The 20,987-nt window shown below is 42.8% G+C and overlaps 3 protein-coding genes and 1 long non-coding RNA gene across 5 annotated transcripts; 2 read left to right on the top strand and 2 right to left on the bottom strand.

Moving 5' to 3' along the window:
• Positions 1–10,227: 10,227 nt before the first annotated feature.
• LOC142408450 (histone H3) lies at positions 10,228–10,761 on the bottom strand. The gene has a single exon (XM_075498976.1). It carries the CDS (start codon positions 10,728–10,730, stop codon positions 10,320–10,322), a length of 411 nt encoding a protein of 136 aa, XP_075355091.1. The 5' UTR covers positions 10,731–10,761; the 3' UTR covers positions 10,228–10,319.
• A 289-nt stretch (positions 10,762–11,050) lies between these two features.
• LOC142408487 (histone H2B 8) lies at positions 11,051–12,446 on the bottom strand. The gene has a single exon (XM_075499069.1). The coding sequence runs from the start codon at positions 12,385–12,387 to the stop codon at positions 12,007–12,009; it is 381 nt and encodes a 126-aa protein (XP_075355184.1). The 5' UTR covers positions 12,388–12,446; the 3' UTR covers positions 11,051–12,006.
• A 213-nt stretch (positions 12,447–12,659) lies between these two features.
• LOC142408465 (histone H2A-IV) lies at positions 12,660–13,450 on the top strand. The gene has a single exon (XM_075499018.1). It carries the CDS (start codon positions 12,762–12,764, stop codon positions 13,149–13,151), a length of 390 nt encoding a protein of 129 aa, XP_075355133.1. The 5' UTR covers positions 12,660–12,761; the 3' UTR covers positions 13,152–13,450.
• Positions 13,451–14,517: 1,067 nt separating this feature from the next.
• LOC142408500 (uncharacterized) lies at positions 14,518–20,888 on the top strand. Of its 2 annotated transcripts, none has more exons than XR_012775307.1 (3): positions 14,518–15,107; positions 18,345–18,603; positions 20,137–20,888. It is a non-coding gene; the product is annotated as an uncharacterized LOC142408500 (long non-coding RNA). The 2 variants fall into 2 exon arrangements; XR_012775309.1 differs by lacking the exon at positions 14,518–15,107 and adding an exon at positions 17,976–18,208.
• Positions 20,889–20,987: the final 99 nt, after the last annotated feature.

The raw sequence follows: 20,987 nt of genomic DNA, 5'->3' as shown, positions 1-20,987 counted from the left end.
ACAGCTTCTTTCTTTTACTAAGTCCTTCTACGTGTTGCTTAAAAGTGGAGAGGAAGGAAATGCTCAAGCCGCATGATAAGAAGAGTTTTTTTCCTTTTTTAAATGTAAAGTAGTATTTCCTTCATGCGGATTAAAACGTGATTAGTTTTGTGGTTTCGATTTTTTTTTTCCTCGCCGCACATGCACACAGAAACACATACATATCTGTCATAGCTTTACCTATCGAGCATACATTTGACCATTTTAAGGAAAGCTTAGAGCGTAAAGAATTCGAGGAGAACAGACCGCAAGGAAGCAGCACAAGTCGCAACGTCATGTTCTGGGAATGCTTCCTGCTGGGGAAGCAAGAGACCCGTTCTTGCTCAGCACTTTAAGGGAAACGAAAGAGTATTCCAATAGTCTCACACTAATCATCGGGTTATCTCCTTGCTAAACATATGCTAATTAGAATATAAATGCTACATGTATTTTTAACGGTTCACAACAAAATAGAGATCAGTATTTTATTAATACTAACTTTCCTGGCTTAAGGCGGACTTGCTCAAAGTAATAAATTTCACTCCGTGAAATGGATAATAATAAACTAACTTACCCTGAGATTAAACACAATTTAAAAAGAAAAAAAAAAGTGTTTCGGGGTACTTGGTGGTTTGTTTTGTTTTCTTTTTCTTTTAACAGCACAAATTTTTCACAAATTTCTACTGATTATGGCAATAATAAGTTTTTTCATATAATAGAGAAATATTGAAATGAACAGAAATAAGTCTTCAAGAAGTGTGAAAGTTAGAATTTACTGAAGAACTTTTCAAGGGTTTTGTTTTGGTGTGGTTTCTGTTTTAATACGCATTTAGTCTTCATATTCTCAGAACTCATATCACTATAAAAGATCTTCACATCATAATTTTATGTAGCTTCTTTGGAAAACAGAGAAAAAAAAAAGTGTTTCAGTAGCAACCCCCCCCCCCCTTGCATCTTTCTTATTTATTAATCAAAATGGCGCACACATTTTTAAGGTAAGAAATTTACCTAGTTCTTTCCCTTTACCACCCCTCCCTCATCCCCTACAAAGTGTACTAGATACATGTGCAAAAAGGAAATTGCTATCCTTTGAGAAGATATATATTTTTTTTATATGTCTTTTTCTATATATTAATTTTTCCAAACACAGAAACATAAGGCAGCACGTTTTTTTCTTTAAATGTCTGATGTTATATTTTAGATCTTTTTCTATTTCCCTCCTCACCAGACATAACCTTGTTCAAAACTATTCAGCCATCTTTTATGAAATTGTGTAAATCTATTGATGGAATCTATTTTATAATTCAGGCAACCGCCTGTTTTGGAATTGTGACTACAGTATTTAGGGAATGTCAGAGCCCATTTGATTTTTTTTTTTCCCCTTGATATGAGGCCCTCTCGGCTTTTCTGATTAGTCACTTTCTTATAAACACCACCAGTCAGCTTTCTGTTTGATTCCTACATTTAAATTAGAATCTTCTACAATTGTTGGATCCATTAGCATGTGTGTGTCAGCCTCCAGTCAGATAAGCCTCTTATATTTACAAAGCAAAAGCAATTAGCAACTGCAAAACCCAAATCAGAATGTTAAGTAAAGACGTCCATAGGATTGATGGATAAATGAAAGAGTTACGGGAAGACATCTCAAGGAGGAGAAAGGGTACAATACCATGCCTTTTGTAACAGCAAACAGCCGGAGGAGCCCCATGGAGGGTCTCTCAGGGAAGCTCTGGGAGCTTTGCTTCACATTTCTGGGGGACATGCGTGAGGGTGGCTGCGCTATTTAGTATAGTAGTGGCGTTCTGCATCTATACTGGGACAGTGTGGCAAATTAGTGGGAAATTTAAACTGTACTTTTAGTTAAATAGCTGATAAATAGTAACTCTTCAATGTTATTTCCAATACGTTCAAAAAAAACCTAACAAAAACCAAACCAAACCCCAAAAAACTCTTGAGGATACAAAGTATCAGTATTTGGAAGTGTTCTTAAAATACAATGTATTTTGAAATATTTCTAATGTTGTCTTCATGCCATTCATCCAGGACCATTCAGACAGATAAATTTTATAGGGGTAAGTTAAGGACTTTCTGTTTGGGCCAAGTCTAAAGATCCCAGAAGTTACAGATATCTGAAAATATATAATAACTGCATATACACATGCACACACTCACATAACAATTGCTATTCAGACCTCATGGCACGTAATCAGTATTGACTACTTCATCTTAAACTGGCTGTTCATTTTATTTCTGTGTATACCACACTGTGCTGCTGCAAGGTGAACCCATACTCTGCACACACCTGCCTAAACAACCAGTGCTACAGCAAGAACTGGCCTGACAGTGCTGCTGACTCTGTGACAGTTTTCAGGCATCGGATGCAGAAATGGGATGACACATTTTGTTTGGTGAAAATTCTGTGTTATATTGGCCTAGACTGAGATTACCAAAGTAGCCTGTGAGTGCCAAATGTTGGCATCCCATACACTTTCTTTGGTGTCTGTACAGTTACCTCTCTTAGACTTTTAAAATCACCTCTCCTGGAAGTGGACTAGTCCATATCCATGTAAATGAGCTTTTTTTTTTTCTTTTCCCCCCTGGACACGTTTCTTTCCCTAAAAAACCAAAACAAACGAAAAAAAATCTGTCGGGTGACCCTGCTTGGGATACCTGATGGGAAGATCAAAACTGGCACAACTAAGGAAAATTACATTCAATTTCAACAACCAGCACCATACTTCATTCAGGAGAAAGGAAAAAAAAAAGAAAGAAAAAAGGGGGAAAAAAGCTTTCTTAGTGGTTTATTTTACTATATAACTAATTTGAACTGTAGCTAGCATGGTTCTTTGCTTAGAAGTCCTTTAATCTCAGCATGACAGTGATTTTGACAATAAGCTGGTTGACTGCAGCAAAGCACACAGAAATTCTCAAATGCTACTTATCATTGCATTGGTAAAGTGGGGATCTTACCTGCTTTTCATGGACTATCAGTAGCCTGAATTAATTCTGAAAATGTTCAGAGCTCAGCTCATTGAATTGACATCTGAAACACATAGAAAGTTTTGCATTTGATTTTTGGCTGTTTCTGAAAGGCTGTGTCACAGAAACCATCCTTCTTCCCCTTTCCATTGTAATTCTTATACCATGCATCCACATTTACATCACAACACTGGCATACTGTGCTAAAAATCCATGGGACCATACTGAACACTTACGGAAAATTATCTCATGTATCCTCTGAAAAAATTTCCTCCGTCTTAATGGCCTCACAGATTGAAGCTATTACAGGCCAGCATTTTGTGTAGCTTTACAGATCTATCCCTGATGGTTCAGTGGTGTGCTTAGGGTAACACACAAAAATGGAGATGCAGAGAGAAGGAAGATGCTCATAACTATCTCAAATATTCATGACATGGGGCAGACATGCAAGTAAATGTTGGACGATCTTCAGAGGTGTATAACAATTGGTCCAGATAAAGGGCAAATAGCAGTGAAAAGGATACACAGCAGATTTGAGCAACTTTAATATCTTGACCATATTTAATCTCCATGTGTGCATCAGTGGCTTCAGAACTGGACGCACAGCCCAGTATAGTACAGTCTTTGCTCATGTATAAAGATGGGGTGATCAAGCCCAGTAATACATTTTCTTTAGCATCTTCCCAGTCCTGTGCTAGCAACTTGTCCCAGTGCTTGGGGGTAAAAAACTGCAAGACAAGGAATCAGTCCTGGAACTGAAGCCATACGCTACTACTGCCTGAAAGCTGGATAACACAAATAGTTCTTTCTCTATGATTAACTATTAACTGATGTTAAGAAGAAGGAGAGTAAGAGGAAAAAAAAACCAAAAAACAAAAAACACCCAAACAAACAAACAAAAACACAAAAAAACTCTACACCACCTAAACCCTGATGTGCTGCAGCAAAGTTCAGTGCAAGAATACACCAAGAAGGGAAGGCATTTTTATTTTAAAGCAAAAGTGATTTCACTCACGCATCCTAAAAACACACAAACACTCAAAACACCAGGTAAGTTTCCAAGTGGGCAGGCCAGTATTGCTTGCAGGGACAGGCAGGACAAGGAATGCTTGCTATGAGCCCTCAGCAGCTCTCCAAGGAGAGGGAGGTGTTGGCTACAATGTGCTCGTCTTTGAATGGCCTCTTGTGAAGTTTAGAAGCTAACAGCAATTCTATTCTTCTGTCTCTCCAATCTCTAACACTTCCCTGACCATTAGAATTTACTCACCAACTGTTGTCTCCATAGCTGAATGCTTTATTGGTCCAGGACTGATCATTATCTTCCTCTCATCTTCTCTCAACTGCTTTAGTTTATTCTGTCCCTTGTTTTATACTGTGCTTTGTTTTATACTGTGCTTTGTTTTCACAGCCCGGGTGTCCCAGACAAACTGCAGGTAGATATTTCAGAATCTTGATTACCTACTGTCTAGGTGCAATTGACACCCTCCATACTTACAGCTATTCTTCCGCTCTTCTTTCTAGTGCTTGCATATACTACTTATTTCCAGAGTTCTGAGAATAGGTGGTTTTTTATATTTCTGGACAAATGTGAATTTTTTCACATCTCACTATTTCAGTTATTAATGTTGTATGAGTACTCACCAGAGTGCTAAAGGCCACCACTCTTTTCTGAGAGGTTAAGGCTTCAGGGTTTAGCAGTTACAGAACAGTGAAGTGTTCACCAAAAGTCAGGAAGGTGTCCTTTGTAACGCTGGTGGACGCTGCAGCTCTGTACTGTCACCTAGGACATTAGGACACTTCTACAGCAGGAGGTGAGAGTTTTCACACAGACTGCAATGTGGATGCTTAGGGACTTTGCCACAGTGCTGTCCTATAAGCAATAACACTCCCTGGATAAAGGAGATTAAAGTAGCTAGAAACATCTCCTGTCCTGGACTTTCACATTACAAAGAACTTTATGTGCTGGCAAGCAGTACCTGCTACAGCTCTTTGTGGTTTATACTGTGTTATATTTTCCTAACTTTTTAAAAGGCGTGGAAATGCTTGTTGGACTCAATTTTAGATATAACACCACTGTTTTATAGTTAGAAGAATTTGTATCTCAAAGCCAAGGTATCAAATTGAACTTACAGTTTTCATCTACCAGCTGTTTTTAATCCAATTTGGTTTACATATTATGTTCCTTGAGTAGGTTGCCTTTTCATTACTATTAATTTTTACTTCAGTAACACCTTTGCTGCAAATAGAGCTTCCCATTTGACTATTGCTTCATAGTGTTCTGGAAGAAATTTGATTAACTTTGTTCTTCTTTCTGACTAATCTCCTTTAGCACTAGTAGCTAAAGCAGCTGAAGCCTTAGGCTGCAAGAGCTGACCAAGAATAAACTTTTTGATAAAGCTAATGCTGCTAACACCGAACTAGCTGAATCCAGCAGATGCAAGCAGAGTGAAGAAGATAAGGACCAAGGAAACAATTCCAAGAGAATGAGGTAACTTTTTTACCTCACAAGTGTGAGGTCATTCACCCAGTGCACAAGATGCCAATATACACACAGGGCAGAAGTATTTTTATTATTTCATGTCTGCACAGAGATGGGTGCTAGGTGGCCATTCCACAAAGCTAGCACAAAGTTCGGTCATGCAGGTACAGTATTTATAGTCTAGTTATACATATGCATAAGTAATTACACAAAGCAGTTTTCTATTGGTCTACATTTCTCTTATTTCAACTCAAAGCTACAGTGCTACTTTAATATTCTGCGCATGCTTGCAGGAAGTGTGGGGGGGTAGCTTTCTTCTGTCTTTGAGTCGATGGTTGTGATCTCCCCCTGTTGTCTTTACCTTCCCCCTAGTCTCTGTAAGTCTTGTTGGCTTCATGTAGTGCTGAATCCTCCCAGCCTAGTAGTCTCCCTTATAACAAGATGTTTCCTTTATCAGTCCTTGAAGTTCCTCATCTTAGTTTCTTCTTCGAAGGTTGGTGATTAACGAGGCTTACATATTCCCCTTTTATCAGTCTTTTAGTTTTTCTTCAAGGGCACAGTCATTAGCAAGGCATGCGTTGTTCATACCAAAAGTGCTTTGTTTCATAAGGCCTCTATGGCCCTTACATCAACTTCAGAAGAAGGCCAGCCCAGCAACAGTGAAAACCAATTAAAAAAAAAAATCAAGAGAGAACTGACCAGAATTAAGTGATTGGACTTGGGGATCGAGTGCTGGGTGGTACAGGTATAATTGGGGGCACCATCTGGTGTAGGAGTCCCTCTCCAGAAACACCCAGCTCAAGCTGTAACCTGAGAACTAATACAAGAGGAATTGGAAACCTTCACTTTTACATTAACCAGCAGGGTCCTAGGGTCAGACCCTATTATAGTGGCCAGCATACATAAATCCATAACAATACTAGCTGACAAACAGTACTTTCATATATATAATATGAAAATTTAGCAAATATTCATAGTGTTGTGACAATGATGTTTGTACATCTACAATCTGAAAGATGCTTATACCCAGCTGAAGATACAACATGACTTGAAAGTGGGAGAGAAGAGACAAGAAAAGATGCAGCAAGGCAGTACTACCCAGGCTGGTAGGCAAGCTGAGGCTGGCTAAGCTCAGATTTCGCTGTTTGAGATTTCTGAAGACTGTAATCAACAGGTGATTCACTTGTGAAGCAGCCCTGAAGAGGTATTTGCAAATGAAAAGAATGTGATAGGATGTTTAGGATTTATCTTTACATACTGGCTTGCATGGAAACCACTATATCACCTTTACAAAGTTTTTACATTACAATAGTTAATTCAAATGAAAACCTTGCTCACCTCTTTCATATGGATATATCTGTTTAGAGTTTTTCAGAAACTAATAAGTGTTAAGAGGGCTGATTCAAATATTTTTTTTTTTCTACAAAGATGCTTTCATCAGACCTTCTTTTATAGATTTCTGATTAAAGGAAGTATTTCACCAGGAGCTCAGTGGTTATGCTCTATCTTACCCATTGGACTGATAGGAAATACATTCTTCCAAGCAGTGAACTTGAGCCAGATCACTCATGGAGGATGGCTAAACAGGCAGGAACAGTCTTAGCTAAATATCTTACTGAGCATCTAAAATCACCTGCAAAAGCACCTTACATGATTGCCAACAGACACACAGGGCAAAGCACCAGCAGTCTGCAAGCCAGTCAGCACACTGGTCTTGCTCACAGCCAGCTTCTATCTGGCAGCATTCATTAGCTCAGGATCTCCTGCAAGAAGCACAGAAATGTTGCTGGACCTTGCTGGTACCAGAGGAACCTTCACTTTTACTCTCACTTTGAGTTAGGAAATCTTGCATTAAGTCACCTGTATGTGTCTTAGACTAAAGAAGTGTTACATCAAGTAAACCATCTATGGCAAGTTCAGTTTTATTTCGAGATTTGTGTTTTGGTTTCATTTTAGCAAATACATTCCAGGATCTATTCTGCACCAGACTTAACTGATAATCAGTTTCTCTGAATTTTGTAGCAAGTGCAAGATGTCTTTCAATTCCTTAAGTAGTTTATCGTTGCTCAGAAACCCCAACTTAATTAAATATTCTTTATATCAGCTCTTATTCATACCTTATGAAAGGATTTTTTTTCCCCAACCTACATCTGATTTGGGTTTTTTGTTGTTGCTTTTTTATAGTTAAGTGATTCAACACCACATGCAAATTGATAGGATTCCAGATAGGATTTATCACTTGTGTAAGGAGGGAAGAGCAAAGCCCACTGATTGTATAAGCTACAGTCTACCACTGTTCCCCATATCACTACAACCATCTGCAGCTGTTACAGACATTAAAATCTACACAGTAAGTCCTTCCTAGTTGCTAGCCTGGTCCACTAGGACAAGCTATGATAGGTTATTATTAGTGCCCTTCCATAATGTATTATACCCCAAAACTACTTTAGACTCAGGCATTGTAATTTAGGATTCATATGAGTTCACCCTTCCTGCAATAAAATCTTACACATCTTTCTTTCTCAGCTGATGGAGCTAGTGCTTTTACAATTCAAGCATGCAACTCTCAGAATGAGTCCAAGTAATACTATACTTATGAAAACAGTCCAAGGTCTTCAAGAGACTAGAAGAAAAATGATAGAGATTAAAACCAATAAAAACTGTTTCCCTTTCTCACTCCTCAAAAATCGTTTATTTCTTGATCACACAGAAAAGCATCATTTTTGACCCAAAGTTCTGCTGAAATGTAAGTATTCTGACCCTTGGTTTATGTAGGATATTAAATATCCACTACATTAAATATTAAAAGCAGCTATTATACTTGATTTAATTATTAATAAGTTTCTCATAAACAGGTTTAGATAAACAAATAGATCTGTCGATATCACAGACAGTAACAGGAAATCAGTTTGCTTTCACTAAGACACTAGTATCACTGCTATCACACTGATAATCATCCACTACAAAAAAATCTGTTCTGAAAAAAACCCAAATCCTATGTCAAAGAACAAATAAAATCTGTTCTGAAAAATACAAATCCTATGTCAACGAAAAACTGGGGGGGGGGGGGGGGGGGGGCAGACACAAATCACATAGACTATCTTAATTCCCAAAGTACTATTCCCGATACCTTCCCCCTCCCTTTTACCCCTCCGAGGTTAAGTAACAGAAAATGGCTGAAAGTGAGAAAAACAAGGGAAAGAAAATGGTGTGTCGAGGCACTTGATTGGTCAGATTTTGCTGCAGAGTCCGAGTTCCTGACACAGAGGAAGGAAGATTTCCTAAGGTAAAGCGCATCCGCACTTAACAGAAAAGCAAGAGTCTTGCAGTTTTAGGCTTTTCAAAAGAAATATTTCCTCTAAGCAATTCTCCCTGGCTCCTTGTTTCTAAGTTGACGTGAAGGCTGCATTCAATTCAGTCCAACCGCTTCTTAAAGGCACAGCTGCTCATTTGTAGCATTGGAAAACCAAAAACACATCATTTCCAAGGCTTCAATGGAACAGCAAGCTCCCCAAGTTATATACTGCAGGCCGTTTTATATAAAAAAAAATTGAAAGGCGACGTAAAGTCAGAGATAATTTTAGAAATCTACATTTTTCAGGCACCAATTACGGGTCTATTGAGTAGGAGGGCAAGGGGTTGTGCAGCTGAATTTACAGTCAGGGAGAAACTCCGTTTTCCAGATAGGTTCACAAAAAAAAAAAATCACTGAACACGACGGATGGGGAAGAGTCTCCATTTAACAATAATTCTGGACTCGACGTCAAATTTTTAATCAGTATTACTCCTTGGAAAATACTTCCTCTGTGCTCAGTTCAGGCAATATTTCCCAGAGCCTAAACACAGACGGAGAAAATTTATCCAAATGGGTTTCTCTAATCATTCAGACAGGATACCCAGAACCATCAAGGATGCCACGAGTGTGTCCCAGAGAAGACACCACCAGAAAGCACACCTCTTTTGATAAGCGGGAGTCGCAGAAATTACCCTTGCCACCGCCCTACCCCCTGCTCTGTCTGGAAATACAACGTTTATCTCAGGAATAAAACGAGAAGTGCTTGAGAAGGGCTGAAGATGTGCGGGGGGCGTCGCTTACGACAGGGACAATCAGAGCAAGAGTGACAAAGCACTGAGAAAACTACCGACCCAGCGCCTTTCCCGAAGGGCGGGAAAGGACTTCTTGCGACTTCAAAAACGAAACGCGCTCCCCTCTCGAAGGGTTTGGAAAAGAAAACAATATTTCTGTCGGGACAATAAACCGTAACGTTGTTACCATAAGAGCATAACGTAAACGCAGCTCAGCAAGAGGCATTTGCAATATACTTACCTCTGAACACACCTTCTCTAATGGAGAACGCGGAGTTCTTTAAAGAGGCACCTTTACGAATTCAGCCAGTTTGTATGAATGCTTGTCAGACACACAACCAAACAAAAAAATACAAACCTTTTAGAGCTGGATATCTTCTTCAGAAAAGGAAAGCCCGCGATTACGGCTTTTTCCTTAAACAGCTAAAAAAAAATCTTCTGAAAGAAAAGGTATAGAAAGGAATTTTCATCCTAAAAGGCGATTTGTCCTAGCACGGTCACCTCAACAGGAATTTACCACACCACACTTTTCCTACGGCCAGGATCCTTTCCGACCGCTTTGAAATGTGACTTACACATTTTAATTGGTACTTACTTGACGAGATAGCGGCTCTCGGTCGCTGTAAAAGCTAGGAGAAAAGCACAGAGAAACATCATTTCCTACATAAGAGTTTACAGCTCTCTTTAATGGCCAAGTGGTGGCTCTTAAAAGAGCCTTTGGGTTTTCGATAGTCTGAAAGATCCGTTTGCTAGAAACCTAAGCGCGCTCGCCGCGGATGCGGCGGGCCAGCTGGATGTCCTTGGGCATGATGGTGACGCGCTTGGCGTGGATGGCGCAGAGGTTGGTGTCCTCGAAGAGCCCCACCAGGTAGGCCTCGCTCGCCTCCTGCAGCGCCATCACGGCCGAGCTCTGGAAGCGCAGGTCGGTCTTGAAGTCCTGCGCGATCTCGCGCACCAGCCGCTGGAAGGGCAGCTTGCGGATCAGCAGCTCCGTCGACTTCTGGTAGCGCCGGATCTCGCGCAGCGCCACCGTGCCGGGCCGGTAGCGGTGCGGCTTCTTCACGCCGCCCGTGGCCGGCGCGCTCTTGCGGGCCGCCTTGGTGGCCAGCTGCTTGCGGGGCGCCTTCCCGCCCGTCGACTTACGCGCCGTCTGCTTCGTGCGCGCCATCTTCCCCCAAAACAGCTGCCTACAAGACCGAGCGACGAGCGTCTGTGCGAAACGCAGCTGCGGAGCCCTCTATTTATAGCCATCACCGCCCTGTGATTGGCTAGCGGGAAGGAGCAAATTCCATTGGACGATAGGAAGGATTTGAAAAGCCCGCCGTCCGGCGCGGGGGAGGGGGGAGTAACGGCCGCTGCCCGCTCCGCAGCCGCCTCCCCCACTAGAGCCGACGGCCGCTCTCCCTTCTCTTATCTCTCAGCTCTGCTCCGCCGAGCGGGGCGGGCAGCGGCAGCGCGCTCCCCCACAGCCGTAATCTGCCGGCGGACGCGGAGTTTTCACTCTGGCCCTGCAGCAGACGCTTTTATCGCCGCCTCCGCCCCGAGCAGCCAGGACTTCAGCCCCTTTGCAAAAGGCTTTTTCGAAATACCAGCCTTCCCTGCACATCCTGCGCCACCTGAAGTTCGATAAGGCGCTCTCATTCACTTTTTTTTCTTAAGCATCCCTTAATTTTTTATTTGTATTCTCATATTACGTTGTCACTTCAAGGGTTACAAGACACCTCTGTGTTCTGCCGCGCTTATTCTCTATTAAAGAGATGACAGAAAAAACTACGCCGCTTCCAGAAGAAATTTCCGAGACTAATACAATTCTTTTTCTCTATAGCATTTCACTTCCGCTGTGCACAGCGTGATAAATTTCATGAAACGTTTTCTTCCAAATATCACACGTACAGACTAAATCCTACGGAGCTCTCTGAGTAAACAAGCCGCTCTGGCTTGCAGCCAAGTCGTTGAGAATGACAGCTAATGTTTAAAGAGAACGACGACATTTTATTAGGAAAGTTATAAATTGCATTAGAATGAGACCGTTATTGTAAGAAAACCCTGCTTTATTTCATATTGGAACGGCAGGGGAAAAAAAGCAAAATACCCTAAACACTACCGTGCATATTTCTCTGTACTTACTAAAGAAACAGAGCTAAAATGAGGAAGGAAAATGTGAATAGCTTAATAACTTGATTAGGTGCTTAACGTTCTTTTTATAGATCTGCCCGATGAACAGGCAGGGTAGGGCACATACAAGACAACCCAAATCATTCCCAGTACTTTAACATGACAAACATTTTTCCTACTATTAAACAGTATGCCCTAGTCTGGGAACTAAAACACTGCTAAATACAAGTACCACTCACCGAACCAAACCAGTGTGAATGACTCTTTTACTGAATATGTGGGTGGCTCTTAAAAGAGCCTTTGGGTTAAAACAGACGATCGGAGACGCTCTACTTGGAGCTGGTGTACTTGGTGACAGCCTTGGTGCCCTCGGAGACGGCGTGCTTGGCCAGCTCGCCAGGCAGCAGGAGCCGCACGGCCGTCTGGATCTCCCGCGAGGTGATGGTGGAGCGCTTGTTGTAGTGCGCCAGGCGCGAGGCCTCGCCGGCGATGCGCTCGAAGATGTCGTTGACGAAGGAGTTCATGATGCCCATGGCCTTGGACGAGATGCCCGTGTCGGGGTGCACCTGCTTCAGCACCTTGTACACGTAGATGGAGTAGCTCTCCTTCCTAGTCTTTCTACGTTTCTTGTCACCCTTCTTCTGCGTCTTGGTGACAGCCTTCTTGGAGCCCTTCTTCGGAGCAGGAGCGGACTTAGCTGGTTCCGGCATTTTACAAGTCTGTCGCTACCTGTCTACCGCAGGAACGACGTAAATACAATAGCGGCGACCCCCATATTTATAGGGACGGTATGCAAATGAGATTACTCAAGGCTGTTCTTGTCTATTGGACAGTCCGGGTTCGTGATGTCAAACCTTCCATCATCTGCGATTGGTCCGTATTTCATCTGTCTTCCCATTGGTTAACTTCACAATCGCAGCCTCCGCCAATCAGAAGTCCCACCGAACCCCAGAAAGAAGGGATAAAAAGGCAGGGTGGCGGCTCTCGCCGCATTTCTACTGTTTTCGCAGCTTTTTCGTGTTTTACGTAGATTTCTGTTTTGCTTTACGGGTTTTTTTTTTTGTTTTGAACTTTTATCCGAGGCATGTCGGGCCGCGGGAAGCAGGGCGGGAAGGCGCGGGCCAAGGCCAAGTCGCGCTCGTCGCGGGCCGGGCTGCAGTTCCCCGTGGGCCGCGTGCACCGGCTGCTGCGCAAGGGCAACTACGCGGAGCGGGTGGGCGCCGGCGCCCCGGTGTACCTGGCGGCCGTGCTGGAGTACCTGACGGCCGAGATCCTGGAGCTGGCGGGCAACGCGGCCCGCGACAACAAGAAGACGCGCATCATCCCCCGCCACCTGCAGCTGGCCATCCGCAACGACGAGGAGCTCAACAAGCTGCTGGGCAAGGTGACCATCGCGCAGGGCGGCGTGCTGCCCAACATCCAGGCCGTGCTGCTGCCCAAGAAGACTGACAGCCACAAGGCCAAAGCCAAGTAACGCTCTTTTCAGCAAACGACCCAAAGGCTCTTTTCAGAGCCACCCACATCATCCCAGAAAGAGCAGGAACACCTGAGCCTCCAAATGCTCGGTTCTCTGGAAACAGCGTGTTTTGATATATCTGGAACCTTTTTAGATGTAGGGGGAAGGTTGCTGGAGCATAAATTCTTAATGTAGTTTGAATTTTGTGTTGCTGACCGGTGTAGGTCCCAGCATTTTTCTTTCTCGAAGAAGTTAATGTACTTATGTAAACGTCTCCCAGTTCCACTTCTCTGAAAAGTCAATAAAAGGCAGCAGTTAAGATTGATGAGATCAGCCACCGCAGCATGGTGTAAGGGGAGCAGATGAGAACACGGCAAGGGTGGGCTCGGTGCCTCTCGCTCCGTGGTCTCGGTGGGGGGAAGCACCGATAACCCCGGCAGAGGTGGGCTGCGGCGGAGGTCGGGGCGGGATTTCCGTGCCCACCCGCGGCGAGGGGTGGGGCCTCTGCCGGCCAATCCGAGGGGAGCGCGCGGTTTTCAAACCCGGGGCGGGGTGGGGCCCGCTTCCCTCCCGGCCCAGCCGCTGTTGCTCCTATTTCGCGGGTGGAAAAGGAGTCCAAGCGCCTTGTGCGTAGCGGCTGCTTTGTTTTTCTGCCTCATTAGGTCCTTTTTTTCTTGTTTGCGGTCTGCGGCTTTCAGGCAATACTGACAGAGTTGTAAGTATTTCACTGGGATGCTGTCCTGTAATTAACCTGGGACTGTTTCCAAAGGACAGTGTCAGCTATTCTGAGTAAGAGATGGGCGGTGGTGGTGGAAATCGTAATGGAGGATCACAACTTAAAACAAAATGGGCTGAAGTTTGCCTTTCCACCGCGTAGGAGTTCGTACAGAAGCACCACGGGAAGTCACATAGATGCGCGGCAGGGGATCATCGTGTACCAGTCTGGACTTAAAGTGATGTTTCACTTCTTTCTTTTTCCTTCTGACAGCCTGGGTAGCTTTTAAAAGCGCTGTTAGGTTTATCTGCAAAAGTTTCCTTTCCTTTTACAGTATCGCCTCCTGGGTGCTTCCTCCTTCGGCTTGGCAGCGCTCTCCAGTGCTGCCTTTTTGGGTTTGGCAGCTTTAGTCACCTTTTTGGGGCTCTTGGCCGCGGCGGCCGCCGGCTTCTTAGGGCTCTTCGCCGCTGTCTTGGCCTCCTTCAGCTTGGGAGCCCCTCGTGCTCCTTGGAGGCGGCCACGGCCTCGGAGATCAGCTCGGTGGTGCTGGGGCCCGCGGGCTTTGGACCCGCCCGCCGCCGCCTTCGGCTTCTCCGAGGTGGGGGCTGGAGCGGCTGGCTGAATCTCTGACATGGTCAGGGACGGGTTTCAAAAGGGGGGGGGGGGGTTGGGAGGGTGTCTCAGGGAGATATAAATAAAGATAATCAGCAAGAGGTTGGTATTTACAGGGAGGAGCCTCTCCGCCATTGCTGCCTCGGAAGTCCGCCCCGTTGGAAGGTAGCGAACGCTCCTCTCCCCTCTGGGTTTCCTCGGAACAGATTTTTTTTTTTTTTCTTCCACTGTAAGGGACACCGCATTCCCTCCTTTGTTAGGCAGGTGTAGATAAACAGGCTTTTATTTATTTTTCGTTCAGTAGTGTTTTATGTGGAAGAAAACAAAACTGCCCGAAGGGGAGCCAGGAATACACCACCGGGAGCCTCCGAATGCGGCTGCCTGAGGGCTGGGAGAGGGGGGAGGGGTGTTTTCTTTGTTCATATAAGTGCCTCTTGAGAAATAAGGCAAGGAAAACTGTGCTGCTTTTTGCACTGTCCTCCCTCAGGAGGCAGAGGAGTGAGTCATTGTGGCAATGTGCTACTCGAAAATGTTTTTCGAGCAGAGGGAGGTAAGGCAGGAGTGCCCGGCTGCAGTGTTGCTTGGAAACAAGATGAGAATCGCGGGATTTGTTTTAAACGCTACATGCTTCTCACACGATTTTCAAGGTTGGTTTTGTTTAGTTTTTTTTTTTCTTTTCGAAACAGGCAGAGGACTCTTTTTTTTTTTTTTTTTTTCCTTTTTATTAGCCCTGTCGAAAGAAGTAGTATTGGGTATTGATCACCTACTATTCAGAGATGGACTTTATTAGTAACCTTCTGAACTTAGAGGCTTAGAACTAAGTTTAAAACATTTGAGGATTACTTTTTGTTTAATAAACTCAGTTTCTTTAATGTAGTATATTAAGAAAAATAACCTTCTATCAGTGGATATTTAGTATGGGGGGAAGAGATTACGTTGCTCTGAATCAGAGGATTGATTTGCAGAAGATCCTGATTGGGCCATTTGAAAATCCCATGTTTGGAAACAGAGACCTCCCAGGTTTCATTTTTGGCCTCAGAAACACACTGTGAGGAGGGAACATTTTTCTTTTTAGAACCAATGCTCACACTGAAGTGCCTGAGAAAGAAGTGTGTCTGTTTTGCTTCTCTTGGAAATTAGGGAAGAAGGGTTTTTTCCCCACTGATGACTGAAAAATCACTCAATGACAAGTATTCTAACATTTTTATTTTCAAATGAGATAGGGACAGCTTGAAATCTAGTCTAAAGTTTTTTTTTTTCTATTATCTTCTTCACTAGAAGCTAGTTACACTCAGTAATGGTAAATCACAAAACTTACCGTTCTATTCTCTGCCTTTCTAGCTATGTTTTCCTCTTGAGATGGTGCATATAAAGAGCTCAAGTTCATTTTGTAGCAGTTTGACTAATGTTCTGGGTTTTATGCAACCAACAGTATTTTCACAATGGTTTTTAGCATGTTTTTATTAGTACAGGCAAACTGTTGAATTCTGTATACCAAATCCTGTTTTTCTTCAGCTAAAATATGACTGGAATATTTTCCTACAGTTACTGTATATAGTTCCTCCTCCTTCTTTCTCCTGACCAGCCATCCACATTAATGTAGAAAAACAATTTATTTTTCTACTTTGTGTCACTATGCTTGTTATAAATGAACACATCTTGTCTGCATACCATAGTTAAAGTCCTATATATATTAAATAGAAGAGAGAATCAGAGTATAACACCTATTATCTATGGGACAGATGAGACTCAAAAAATTTTCTTTAATAAGTATTTTATTTCAGTCCAGATGCTGAATTTCAACTTAAGGTGGGTCCTTCCCCAAATTTCTTTCCAACTAGTCAGAGAGCCTAAATTCTCAAATAGATTTCTACATAAAGGAGGAAGGCTTTAGGTGCAAAAATAGTGTATCACAGATGATGGTGGTCATGAAAAAACATTTAGTGTCATAGATGACCTAAATTACTTTTGACCTTTAAGTTCACACAAAATGTGCTTTAAAGTACTACCTATAGCATACTGCAATCTCTCAGATAGCCTTCTCCCAAAGAATGTTATTCAACCTGTAGTTACTTCATAATTTTCTGGTTTTCCATGAAACACTAGAAGATAATATGCAAGGTAATATTAAAAAAACCCAAAAGCCATGCTCAGTTGCAGAAACTTTCCCAAGTATGCAGACAACGAAGTAGAACAGAGTGAAGTGATAAAAGAACATTCACATTTCATTAACTTTATCACAGTGACAACAGTGTATGGGAAAAGTCCTTTAAATGTTCTTTTCCTTCAAAAACCCTTACCCCTGTTTTTCTTGAAAAAGATGATGCTTGATTGCTCTGTAATGACCTGATTGTGGACAGCAAAAAGTCCTTGTCCAAATTCCCTTGGTACTAAGCTGTTTTCTACAGTCTTATAGGAAGGAGTGATTTTTTTTTTAATTGTTTTTTATCCCGCCTCCCCCACCTTTCAGGAGGAGAAGTTGCTTTAGGCTACTCTATTTACAAAAAATGTAGGTACATTAGAGCATTTGCCTACAGAAGTGAATGGAATTATTTACCTGCTCCTGTGGGCTGTTCTTTGTAAAACTTATTTGAATATTTATGTGACACAGTCTACACAAAGGTTAAACATTTACAGGTCTATTCAAAAGTTACTCTCAAACCCCTTCACTCGACTACTTAGTTCCTTTAGTGCCTTTCTGAAACCATACATAGCAAACCACAATATGATCAAATAGGACTATCTTACAAATCTGGTGTAATGTATAGAAACTTTTTGAATAGTATCATTAGTAATTTACTCATCATATTCCCTTGAAAACAGGCCTGCTTAGACACCAAATGAGGTTAAAGAAAGCTATTGATATTAGTGTTTATTTCTCTCAGATACACAGTACAGGATCAACTTAGACGTTGGTAAACATGAAAGAAACTCACATGTCTCCATTCACAAAATGTCAGGGGTGCTGATGCTGACATTCAGGAAATCTGAATGACAGGATTGAAGTCGGAAAGCCAATTGCGTAACAGCTGTAGAAACACAGCAGAGGCCTGCATTTCCTGGTAACAATAAATGCTTTGAGTGTATATAATATTAACAAAACTGTAGATTGCCATAAACCACAGGTTCTCCCTAATATTACTGTGGCACAGCTAAGTAACGGGGCGATCGATCGGTTTGGGGGATTTCCCCCCCGCACCGGGAAGCGGCTGAGGCTCGGCCGCAGCTGCCGGAGCTCGGCGGGGACGCGCTGCCCGGGGCGGCCCCAGGCACCGCCCGCCGGGCGCCGCTGCGCCCCCGCTGCAGCAATTTCTGACCAATCCCGCCCGGCAAGGAGCTTCCCTCCCTCCGTCCCTCCTCCTCCTCCTCCTCCTTGCCTTCCCTCCCCCTCTCTCCCTCCGGTTCCCTTCTCCGCCACCCCCACCCCTCTCCTCCCCGAGTCGGTTCCATTTCGTTAATCCGCAGGCGAGGAAGGTGAATCTGCTGAATGACACCGCGGTGAGGTGGTGAGCACCCCGCCCTGGCTGCTGTTACAAACAGCCTGCGTTTTGAATACCTCCAGTGTTTCTTGCACTGACTGTTGGTTTTATTTTAACTGTGCTTTATTTATGCTGTGGCTGCAGCCCAGGGTAAAAAAAAAAAAGAGGCAGTCGGGGTTCCAGCTCGCTTTGTTAGAAAACGTTATTTTGATTCTGCAAACTTCACTGCTGAGAGAGCCACAGACCATCCTGCTTGATAAACTAGTTCTGTAAGGAGCCTGTGATCATTAGAGCATTCCCCCCTTGTTCATTCTGTCCTAGAAAACTTGCCGCTTGACTCCACGGTACAGAAACAACCCTACCATACTAACTAGGCTGATGCGGACAAACCTTTCTCCTCTGCAGATGGCATTTCTATGTATCACCTCTTTAAGAATTCAATTATTTCAAGTTTCTGCACTCTGCATATGATTGATGTTACTCTTGACATGTGGAGAGGAATTTCAAATGGAAACCAAGTCCTTCCCTCTTCCTACAGACGCTGCAGCTTTTTCCTGCCATGGAACGTCCTCTATTGCCTCCTCAAGTAGTTTGTGAGAGAACCATGGGAATATCTATACAAACCAGGACACTAAGTAACTTGGAATCCCTGGAAAAAAAAACAGTTAAGTGAATAGGAGCTTGGGGGGGTGGGTGTGTTTGTTTTGGGGGATTATTTATTGGAGATTTTTTTGACTTTATGAGAAAAACAAAACTGATCTCAGCAAGTGCTTGTAATTGAATAGCAGCTGATACCACCAGGGATCAACGTAGAAGTCTTTAAGAGAAAAGAACTTTTAACACAGTGTTAGGAAGCACTCACAGGTATGCCAGTGGCTGCGTTCTCCAGAACTCATATCTACAGAGAAGAGAGATGGCTCTGTCCTCACCTTTTCACTCATCTTCTGCTCTTCTCTATCGTCTTGAAAAAGCCTATAGAGATATGGAGTCCTTTTAGTTAAGGAAACCCCCTATGATATTTAGGAAGCTCTTCTGGCCTCAGTAACCTTTTGGTTGGTAACTAACTTTATAATTAGATTAGACCTCACTAAATTTGATAGATTTCACCACTGACCTTATAGATAGTAAAGAAGATAAGTAAGAACATCTTCACCCAGTAGTTGTCTCTGTTCTGAAAGTGTCCTAGTATCCTTAGTATGGAAGCCATTTTAGACCTTTAATCACCTTTATCAGTTTACTCAGAACTTTTTTTCCAGTTGCACAACATCTTTTTATTTATTTATAGGCCAGAAATGTGCACAGTACTCAAGGTGCAATTATTTCACACAATGCTACAATGGTACAAAGATACAATATCCTCTGTTTTGCTCTCTGTTCATCTTCTGGTCATTATTGACATTCAGATTATTTTCATTTTAGTACTTCTGACTATTCAATAAATTATTTATTTAGTTTTCTATTTATTGCTTTCTCTTGTGGGGGAATTTTTTAATTAGGATCAACGTGGAGGGTGCAGCAAAAGTGGAAGATGGTGGTGAGACAGTTCTGAAGGCTGAGTCAGGGATCAGGGGCAGGAGTACAGGCAGTGAAACTGAAAACTACAGTCAAAAAAAGTGAATAAATGAGAAGGCTGAAGTTATTTTCATTTAATTACATCCGAAATGCCTAAAGCTTGGAGAGCCCAAGATGTGTATGCTGTAAAGACCATGGGAAGAGCGCTGTTGCGGGTCAGGCAAATGGAGATTTTGTTTATCACCAAAAGGATGGTTTGATTTGCCACCACCCATTATGATCCAGAAGTCCAAGTCCACGTGTCTTGATAGACGGTGAAGTTCCCATTAGTTGCTAGTCCTAGGCACTCGCTGTGTGTGTACAGCTAACTGCTGAAGGACCTTCCAGCTGCAACAGAGCAGCTCTAATGCTTTTTTAGGTGGGGGGATTTCAACAGAAAATTTCATACTAGATATATGCATTTGTGCACACATATAACACGCTGGAGGTGTAAAAGGACAGTATCATACAGAACAGCAGTAGCATAGGATAATTATTATCAAGATAATACTAATAAGATTAATATTTAGTTATTATACGTTGAAAAACAGGAGAGAAAAAAAAAAGTCATTACCTTGTAAAGGACTTTGTAACTTTCTTCTATGTGCTTTTTTTTTTTTTTTTTTTTTTTTTTTTTGGCTTTCAGCCCCAGCTATCCCTTGTCCAGCTCTGCAAGTTTGAGGATAACCAGCAAGGGCTACTGAAGGTTACTGCATGAACACACCAATGCATGCAAAGGTAACACTTCTCTTAATTACTGATGCTTAAATACATATATGATTTGTGAGGTTTATAAAGCTCTGTCAGAGATGGATCCCACTGTTCCTGGGTAGGGACTGCCACGATCCACCCTGCACAAGGATTTCCAGCTTCCATCTGGAGGAAAGTGACTTTGAATGTACCACCGGTGCCCTTCAGCACAGTTGCAAGTAAAGCCCAGAGGCAAATGCACACCCAAGAAGAAGTTCTGCTGTGCCCTGAGGCAGACAGACCCATGAGGAGCAGTCAGCCCAGGTGCCAGGTCCATCAGGTTAGTCCAGATGAATGAGAATGGAAACTAGGGTTGAGCTGACCAAAACTCAGGCAGTCCAGCAGTAATTTAGGGGCATATTGAGCTGTCAGGTGCAAAATGTGGGATTCTCTTTTCTGTTGAGGGGATAACCACCAGTCATGCTGATGGGCCTGCCTTCAGTTTCCTTGCAGATGGCCTGTTCAGAGGTGTAGATTGATGGCCTGGGCAGAGATTGACAGCTTGGAGTCTCCATATAAGTAGGATGCACAGAGCATTAATTTTGCTTGTGCTTTAATTAACAAATTTGAAATGCAACTTTCAATGCAAATAAATAAGTTATTGTTGTATTAGACAACTTCTGTAATATTTTCATAGTGTTGATTATTACTGTAGGCAAAAATAAATCTCCATGTTTACCTGGACTTCTACATTTCCTGTGATGGTGCTCTGAGAATGCTTACATTTCCCTGAGAATGTGATGCAGT

This window comes from Mycteria americana, chromosome 1 (genome assembly GCF_035582795.1).
Source record: "Mycteria americana isolate JAX WOST 10 ecotype Jacksonville Zoo and Gardens chromosome 1, USCA_MyAme_1.0, whole genome shotgun sequence".
Taxonomy (NCBI): domain Eukaryota; kingdom Metazoa; phylum Chordata; class Aves; order Ciconiiformes; family Ciconiidae; genus Mycteria; species Mycteria americana.
The sequence above is the reverse complement of the archived record's forward strand: the minus strand, read 5'-3'. Positions and strand labels throughout refer to the sequence as shown.

Coding starts and splice junctions, on each gene's coding strand:
- LOC142408450 (XM_075498976.1), bottom strand. CDS start 10,730: ATGGCGCGCACGAAGCAGACGGCGCGTAAGTCGACGGGCGGGAAGGCG.
- LOC142408487 (XM_075499069.1), bottom strand. CDS start 12,387: ATGCCGGAACCAGCTAAGTCCGCTCCTGCTCCGAAGAAGGGCTCCAAG.
- LOC142408465 (XM_075499018.1), top strand. CDS start 12,762: ATGTCGGGCCGCGGGAAGCAGGGCGGGAAGGCGCGGGCCAAGGCCAAG.